The sequence below is a fragment of the Priapulus caudatus genome, unplaced genomic scaffold (genome assembly GCF_000485595.1).
Source record: "Priapulus caudatus unplaced genomic scaffold, Priapulus_caudatus-5.0.1 Scaffold743, whole genome shotgun sequence".
Classification (NCBI taxonomy): Eukaryota; Metazoa; Priapulida; class Priapulimorpha; order Priapulimorphida; family Priapulidae; genus Priapulus; species Priapulus caudatus.
This window is the reverse complement of record NW_014577804.1, coordinates 35,098-44,919: the sequence shown is the minus strand read 5'-3', so window position 1 is coordinate 44,919 and position 9,822 is coordinate 35,098. Positions and strand designations below refer to the sequence as shown.

General features: G+C 45.4%; 1 protein-coding gene across 2 annotated transcripts in view; it reads right to left on the bottom strand.

Moving 5' to 3' along the window:
* The window catches only part of LOC106813239, a 14,973-nt gene that overhangs the window by 1,105 nt on the left and 4,046 nt on the right, over positions 1-9,822 (bottom strand). The window contains exon 2 of one of the 2 annotated variants that reach the window (XM_014817328.1): positions 8,758-9,064. The exons of the other annotated variant lie outside the window; for it this stretch is intronic. Coding sequence (XP_014672814.1) covers positions 8,811-9,064 — 254 coding nt within the window. The 3' untranslated portion in view covers positions 8,758-8,810. Of the gene's footprint in view, positions 1-8,757; positions 9,065-9,822 lie in introns of those variants that run through there. 2 annotated transcript variants of the gene reach the window in all.

Here is a 9,822-nt window from a genome sequence, read left to right as displayed (position 1 = left end):
TCTATCAGGAGCTCCCCTCACCACCGGAATACAGCCGCGATAGGGCAGTTGCAGGCTTCTACCAAACCTAGTGGTACCACGTGTAGACAGTATCATCACAACGTGATATCTTTATAATAACCCGATACACATTTCAGCTGACTGTGTCTATATCATTATAAATATATTTACTGTGTAACGAGCAGCCGCGGAGCGGTCTATCGGCGGATGTGAGCCGCGGTGGTAGCATATTATATTTACGCGTAGATTCTGTCAGTGCGATATCTAGGCGGTGTATATTGTACAGCGCGTGTATGGCAAGCCATTTCTGATAAGAACTAGATTCCACCTATAAACTTGGCGGATTATCGCGGCTAGAAACCAGTTTCATGCCATGAAACCTAGTTTCCATGCGCCAAGAAACGCTGCGTTTTGGTGAGCCGAAACTGGTTTTGTCGCTCGAAACTATGCGTTTCTCGATTATGATCAAATGAGGACTTGAAAGTGCGCCGCCGGGTTGTTGCTGAACCCTAGCGTTTCTTGTCCAAACCTAGTTTGTCTTGCTCAAGACTAAGTTCCAGCAATACTGCGGTTTATAGGCGTAGAACCAGGCTTTCATTGCCATAAAACTAGTTTCTGGCAAGAAACTAGGTTCCTGTTGAGCCGAAACCTGGTTCGTGCGAGGAATCGTGTGTTTCTCGATTATGATACAAATGGTTGCCATACGACCGTGTATTTCACCGCGGTAAGCGAGCGACCGTTATCCGTAGTAAACTGCAACAATAACGGCTGTCTGTCGACGGGATAGCCGCCCACGTGTATGTGCATATAAGACGCGGATATTGCTGGGACACATAGCTAGTAGTAGTAGGGACTAGATGAGTGTGTTTGTTGTATTCTAAGCTGTTAAACAGGGGGTAGTTACACGCGGAAAGAAACATCATCTGTTGAATATACGTGTGGTCGCTCTGTGACAGACACAAACTCACACTCCACCCACTCATGACGCGCCGGCGCGGCTAAGAGCGAACGGCGAACGGAGACTGACTGCCGACGGACGCGAACGGACACTTTTACCGCGCAGGACGTCACAGCAGTAACAGAGCGCGGCGGTGGGCGGCCGTATCGCGACGACAGAGTAAACAGTCAACCTCAACAGCGAGAGAACGTTACACAGTCGTGACGTGACTGGATATAGGGATTTAATCAGACGCTATCACAGAGACAAGTATGACTTAAATGTTACACGAGATTACACACGGTCTGATCCTGCTCTCAATCTTCACACACACGACACACCAACACCACACCACACACACACAACACGCACAGCACGCACGCGCGCCACACACCACACCACGCACGCACGCACGCACGGCACGCAGCACACCACATACCAAATACACAACGCAAATAAAGCATAGACACTCTCACACGCACGCACCGAACACGCGCACGCAACACAACCAACACATCACAGCACACACACATACAAACACACACACGACACACCTGCACACTAAGACGCACACCAATAAACACACACCCCACCCAGCACACGCACGCCGCAGCACACCAACAGCAACTACGCACGCAACTCAACACACGCAGCACGCACGCAACACACACACACAACCCACACACACCACACACACACACAACACACCACACGTCCACCACAGAAACACGCAAACACACATTAAACACACGCGCACGCACGCGCTCCACACACACACACCCACACACACCACACAACATAACACGCAACAACACATAAACACACGGCACGCGCCACACACACACACAGTTATTATTGTAAATGCTTAGAATAGCATCGACGAGATACATGACGTAGGTGGTCACGTGACATTAATATCTATGACTCGCCACCCAATTATGGCAGAATGTTACAAATGTATACACGTGGATAAAGTTACACATTCATTGCGTGAGAGTATTTTCCTTCTGTGGGATCGTGTAAACGCCTGGACATTGCCAATACCCGGGATAGCACGCAGTGGTTAACGCTTCTGACTCAACGGAATCCAAAGCAAGTATGGCGTAGGCAGTGAACCTGGCACAAGTAGACACGAGGCGACACCTACTCGGGCTTGTTTGTTACATCAGTGTTAGCTCGTTCCCTGCGACTCAGCGCGGTGTCGTGGAGAGCAATTCGTGAGTCATCTGTTGCTGTACAAAACAATAATATCTTTTCTTCTACTATAACTCGATGATCGGAGTCTTCGTTAGTGTAGTTTATGGCATGTATATTTACGCTCGGCAATGATTTCTCAATCGATAATGTGAATTGAAGCCTCTAGGAGAGAAAACCTCTAGAAATCAGCCCGGACATCCCACCCGCGAGACCGCGGGACAATCCGCCCCAGCCACGGACATCCACGCGCAGCGACGGACATCCGACCAGCATGATAATCCCGCCCAGCCACGGCAATCCGACACGAGCACTGACAACCGCCCAGCCACGGACAATATGCCCGAAGCGCGGACATCCCGCCCAGCCAGCGGACATCCACCCCGATGCACGGACAATCCCGCCCAATCGTACGTTATAATACCGCCCCAGCCATGGCATCCCGCCCCAGCGGTACATTCCCCCAAGCGCGGACATCCATCCCAGCACAGCAAATCGCCCAGCCACGGACAATCGCCCCCAAGCACGAGACAATCCCGGCCCCCAGCACGGACAATCCCCCCTGCACGGTTAATCCCGCCCCAAGCCAATAATTTAATCTTATGAGATTAAGTTTATTGAAATATGATGAAAAAATTCCTATAAATATGAAATGTCAACTTTTTTCCATCATATTTTGATGAATTAAGTCAATGGCGTTTGAAAAAGGCCACGCATCTCACCATAAATTTAAGAAATAAACATTTAAAACTGTGTACTAATGAAATAATTAACTACACGTAATATTGGTTTGAGAGTGAATGGAGACATTGCTGACGTCAGTCTTAGGGTAGTCGGTAATGTCCGGGGTGATCTTCGAGGTGGCCGAGTAGTTGGTAGGCGGCGGAATTATTGAGGGTGGGCCTTCCCTAGTACCAAAATTGATACACGTTAAAGGAATAGTTAAACGTGTTTATATGGTGACTATATCGGTTAATATAATATATATATTATTTATATATATTTAAGGAACAACACTCACGTAAGTATAAGAGAAGATAAATAACGATACCATGCTAATTATATGTATAATAATGCAATGATAGTAATTAAATAATAATTCATCATCATCATCTCATATCATCATCATCATCATCTCACGTCACTAAAGGCAATATACAGAGGAGGTAGCACGGGTGTAGCAGAGAGCGTTCTACATGAAGGCTGGATGTAATGAATTCCATGTGTGGTTTAACTCGCCGCAACCTTGCGCCGTGCAACACGCCCTTAAAAGAAAACTCACACCAATTTGCGCATTTCTGTTATCATTCGTTGATTCTGTACGATGTTTCACACCGAAAGCTCCGACATGCGCTGCCGTACCCGGAACGCCTGTTAACAGTCGCGTCTCATTCAGCTGTCGTGCTTTCCGTATGCCATGCGCGAGCTACATTCCTTCGAGTCCCAGACCCATTGATATGCTTTAGCCGGCTCGTGCAGTGGGCCGGGGGCGGGCGGGGTCGGGTGCTCATTCATTTCAGTGAATGTCTCGAATCTCTGTTGGTTACTCATCATTAAAGCTTCATGTAATTACAAGTGGTCGTCTGCCTCTCCTAAAACAGCACGAGACAGCGAGAATGACATGATAACGAATTAAAGATAGGACGTATCAATGATTGAATGAATGGGAAATAATTATAAAATTAAAGATGCTTTATATTAAATTATAAGCACATCAAAATGATATGCAGTAACAATAAGTATAAAGCATAAAGTTTAGTGGTACAATACTGACATTAATGATAATGCCAATCTTTGGCATGTTTCATTCAGATTTCACCTGATAACGAAACCTCTATGCCCATCTGCTCACACTGAGCACGCCGACGTTCCAACGTTCTCACCTAGATATATGTTCATGCATCGCTGGCCCTAAAACACAGCAAAGTAAATCCAACGACTTGTTGCATTTTGCAGGTAGTTTTATAGAACGTGTTTGCGTTACCAGTCTGTGTATGTATGTATGTGCTAAAGTTTGTTTATACACACGTGTCGTACACGTAACATAAACAGAGTTGTTGCCGGAGTCTTAAAAGGTTCCTAGGCTAAAAAAATTTCATAGTGGACTCCAGCTCATAAATTATAGCGTAGGTACGCTGATGTTTGATAGAGTAGCGCAAGTAAGTACCGTAGCTGACGCACGACAGAACCCGTCTCAAATTGTTCACCGTTTCAATGGATCTCGTCCTGGAGGCCATCTTTTTTAATATTTTACAGTTAAAAATCGGAAACCAGCGTCGCACCAATTTGCGTCATGCGCAGTGGCTGAATGTGGAGAGCCAGTTACTGGTTCTCTAACTGCTTGCCTTAGTGATGTCCGGTGGTAGTCGTTGTTATAATGCGAAGCTGTGTTTAAATAATTATCGCTGTTTATTATCTTAACTGCGCTACATTATTGAGCTCTATAGCTTGCAGTAGCCGGCTATATTTGGAAACGTGGTGGCGAAGTTTTATTTTCATTAATTTATCGAAAGCGGCCGAGTACAAACGGCTTAGTAATCGCCGCAGTAGGCTTACGATGTGGGTCTGGCTGCGTGCGGTGCGTTGCGTGTTTGTCTGCGTGCGTGGTTTTGCACGTCTATGTAGTGGACGTGCGTACAATCGTGTGTGCCACGCATGTCGTAGTATGCGTATATTGCGCTGCGTTTTGGGGTAAATTGCGCGTGGGTTGTTTAGGTAAATGATGATAAAAGGCATGTAACACTGCGTGACATGCTATTATCGGTGAGATGTCGACTGTGAAATGTGTAAGAAATATGTTAACGGCATAGATGTAAGAGCAGGCAGGGATCTCTGTGACTATACCTACTTTGTGATGTAATTGCACTAGTGAGGTGAAATGAATAAATCGGAATAATAAAATCACTTATTATTATGTCATTTTCACAGTGACTTTGTTTCTCGTTTATTGCTGAACCGACATTGTATTGATACAACTTTATGAATGAAATCTGCCATATACGATTCGTACTTCTCAACTGCAGATGGCACACCAGCTTACGTAGATATATGGGGACGTAACAAGAATATTAGCTTAACAGACCTGGCTCGTAATTGTACGCATCGATCAAGTGTTTGCCAAACTAGCAGTGTTGTTTTGATGGGTTATAAGAGTAACGGTGAGAATAAGCCCTGTTCACGATGAACTCAGCTACCGGTTCAAGCTCGCAAGTTACAGAAATTTCATGATATTTATAATGTAAATATTACCGATTTAAGAATTTTAAAGTGACGCTAACTGTGTAGGTCAACTAAGCAATTAACGTAAAAATATTGATGAAGAATTCCAAATCTTCACCACAGTTCACGACGTATACTATATCAGCGATAACTATATACGGATATATATATATATATATATACGTCATATTTATATAATTATATATGCGTGTATGTGTGTATATGGCACTGCTAAAATGATTTGCTTGAAATGTAGAAAAAATCATTGAAATAAGATATAACAGTTTATTTTAAGATTATTTATCTTTGGGGCGTGAGGTAGGAAATAATCTTGATTATCTACCAGAATACCTCAAATTATGAACAACTTAAACAAGAAACAACGTTTTCTTAATGTCAGATTTATTATCTCACACAGTTTCTTAAAACAGATGTCATACCAATCTCAATAAGGACCCTAAAACAAGAAACATTTTATACTTTATATTTGAGATTTATTTAGGCAAGATTAGTTCTTATCTTGGGAGTGAGCTAGGAAATATCTCGTTTCAGATAAATATCTTGAAATAAGAATTTTCAAGTAGATACATTTTCTACATAAAGAAAAATAATCTGCAAGATTATGCATACCAGAACATTTTCTCGATGTTGCCACAGTCTACAAAATAGCTGAGACCACTGATGCAAACTATGTGTGTTATGGGCATGTCTATGCATGCGCGTAGTGTGTGTAGTGTTTGCGTGTGTGCGCGCGCGTTTTGAGTGTGCGCTGTGTGCGTTGCGCGTTATTGTGTGGCGCGCGTATGTGCGCGCGCGTATGTACGCCGCGCGAGTGTGGGGCTGTAGTGTGTGTGCGTGTGTGTACCGTGCACTCACATCGTGCGTGGCGGCGTGGCGCGTGTGTTGCTGCGTGGTGCTGTGGCGTGCGTGCGTGGTGCGTGTGTGCTGTATGGTGTTGTGTGTCGGCGCGTGTGTGTGTGTGGCTGTGTCGTGTGCGGCGGCCGTGTGTGTGGTGTGTGTATGTCTGCATTTGTGTGTAGTGTGTGTGCGTGTGTGTGTTGTGTGTGTGTGCGTGTGTGTGCGCGCGCTGTGTGTTGTGTGTGCCGTCGGTGTGCGCGCGCGCGTGTCTGTGTTGTGGTGTGCGTGTGGGGGGGGCGTGTTGATTGTGTGTGCGTAGGTGCGTGGTGTGGCGTGTGTTTTTGCGAGTGTTGGGGTGGTGTGTGTTGTGTTTAGTGTGCGTGTGTGTGCGGCTGTGTACTCTGTGTGGGTGTGTATCTGCATTTTTAAGTGTACGGTGAGGTGTGGTGTGTGTGTTGCGTGTGGCTTGTGTGCGCGCGCGCGTGTGATGTGTTGGTGGTGTGAGCAGTGTGTGTGTATGTGTGGTGGCTGTGTTTCGTGCTGTGTGCGTGCTGTGTGCGTCGTGTGCTGCGCGGTGTGTGTGTTGGGCGTGTGTGTGTGTGTGTGTGTGTGTTGTGTGTGTTGTGTATGGTGGTGTTGTGTGTTGTGTGGTGTGTGCAAGATGTGTGTGTGTGTGTGTGTGTGTGTGTGTGTGTGTTTGTGTGTTTGTTTGTTTGTTGTTTGTGTTTGTGCGTGCGTGCGTGCGTGCGTGCGTGCGTGCGTGCGTGCGTGCGTGCGCGCGCGTGTATGTGCGTGTGCGCGCGCGCGTGTTATAATAATTATAAAATTTTCAAGTCCAATTATGATCTGATATATCGTTTACCATACTACAGACACAGACCTGGGGAGTATAGTGCGTGCGCGCGCGCGTGCGAATGCAGCATCTTTATGCGATATACAACGTATAATACATCTACATCTAACTAAATAATACGAGAGAACAACAACCGTAATATGGCTGTAACACTATTATCACTATTAAAGGTATAATAAGCCCATTGCTTATGCAATGTTGACGAATGCTAGAGTAACTGGCACCTTGTGTAGTTAAGGCATAATAAGCCCATTGCTTACGCAATGTTGACGAATGCTAGAGTAACTGGCACCTTGTGTAGTTAACAAATACATAACCTTACATCCAAACGCGTATTAGTTTGTCCAATGTCACTGCTGGTTACTAAAAGATGCCTAATTGAAATGCGCAGTCCAAAAATCGGTTGTTTACAGTTTCAAACCGCTGCCGGCGAAGCGGGTGTGATACCGATTTATAGTGCACCGGACATTTTCGCACGCAATGCTATCATCAGTGATTTCGTAAACATGGACGCTCGTGATAAGGAACTTTTTGTCAGGGCTGTCCACGTGCGTCCGTGATTAGTACGTGTGTTTTACTCCATTTCCATGTTTAGTCCGTGGCCGTGGTTACACCGCTGACACCTCCATTTCATCTGCCGTCCAAAACATACGGGCCGCACAAATGTTTACGACATCGCTTGACTCCTGGATGACATTTACGGCACGTAAATGATACGTTGATACACATCAACAACCGATTTCAAGTCTTGTTTGTAATGTAACCAGCAGTGATATTGGGCAAACTTATACGCATTTGGCTATAAGGTTATGTACTTATTAACTACGCAAGGTGCCAGTTACTCTAGCATTCGTCAACATTGCATAATCATTGGGCTTATTATGCCTTTAATTGATTGCATCCAGCTCCCCTCACACCGGGAATACAGCGCGATGGCAATGTCTGCAGGCCTCTACCAAACCTACGTAGTTACACGTGTAGACATTATCAATAAACACACGTGCATTATCTTTAATAATAAACCCGATACACATTCCAGCATTACAGTGTCTAAATCATTATCAATATAATGTTACCTGTGTAACGAGCAGCCCGCGTGCGCGTCTATCGGCGGGTGAGCCGCGGCTAGCGTAGTGTGGCAGATACGTCTAGCTCTCCCATCAATCATTACGTGATCTCGACGACCCTGTCGAGGAATTTATAATACTGTTACTAATACTGTTAATACTGTTACTAATAATGAATACTGTCTGAATTACTAATAATAATGAGGTATGTTCGCGCGCGCGGGAAGCGAGATATTACCCAGAAGGCGGGATATATAAAGGCTGGCCGTGCGGCCACACAGAAGAAGTTAGTATCGCTAACTCGGGCGAGTTGGCACGCGCCGTCAGCTACGCGAGGAGAGTTGTAACCGTGAAAGGGCTGGTGGTGTGTTGTACACGCCGCCAGTGAGTGAGAATAAACTGGCGTTATCCGTACTTTATCTGTGTTGTATTCATCTGCGAGTGCGTTTCCGCGCGACCCTTCCAACTTCCGATCCGCCCGAATCAGCGTAAGGTTTGAGCGTACCTTACCGGGAAAACGCGGCTAGCGACAGCAAGGCGATCGCAGGCCAACGAAAGCGCGGCAACGCTAGCCGAGGTGCCACGTCGCATTCTGACGTGGGACGGGCAAACGCCACACTATTATCATGGCAAAAATGTTACAAATGTATACACGTCGGATAAAGTTTACACCAGACTCTATTCATGCGTGATAGTATTTTCCTCTTGCGGGAATCGTATAAACGCCTGGCTTGCCCACACAGGAGATAAGCACGCAGTTGTTAACGCTTCCTGGAATCCAAACGACTCCAAAGCAAGATGGCGACTCAAGGCAGTGAACTCCGCACAGTATCACCGAGGCGACACCTACTGCCGGGCTTGCTGTTACATTGCGTGTTAGCTCGTTTCCTGCGGACACACGGCTGTCGTGGAATAGCAATTCGCTGAAGTCGTCATCTGTTGTGTAAGAAGCAAGAATAGAAATTCATGAGTGTACGTCATCTAATGAATGTCACGTGATGTGTCATTGGGTAGAATAATCGGCTGCCTACAAAGTGGGAAGACCGATTTCCCCAATCTGTGATAGATAAATTCAAGAGCGTATAAAGAAGGAGTATAAAGAGCGTATGAAGAAGTATACCTTCTTTATACGCTCTTGATAAATTAAAACACTTGAAAAAATAGGTAACATTTGAATGAACATAATTTGTAGAAACATACGAAAACATTAATAGCAATACCAACACATTGTTATAAGGATATTAATAATAATAAACGAAAAAGAAGAAGAAGAAGAAGAAGATGACGAAAATATAATGATACGTCTAATAATCACGCTAACTCCAGACAATTTACGGAGGCAGCCAGCCTCGATATGCAGAGACAGATCTATATATCATACTATGATGTAATGTTAACCCCTATGCACGATTGCTTGCGCCTAGAAACAAACAAGAGAATGCGGCGTATTTCTACTTACATTTGTAAATTCTGTACACCGAGTTCAGGGCGAGTGCTCCACACATGACGCTGCCGTCACCCGCACACGCCTTGTTACAACCAAGGAGCTAAATAGCAATATATTTAGCTCCTTGGTTACAACCAGTGTCTGGGGAAATGCTATCCTCCGGGCGTGGAGGGACAGTACCGCAATGTGGCAGCACTAGTGTTAGGATTAGGGTTAGGATCAGGGTTAGGGTTAGGGTTAGGGTTAG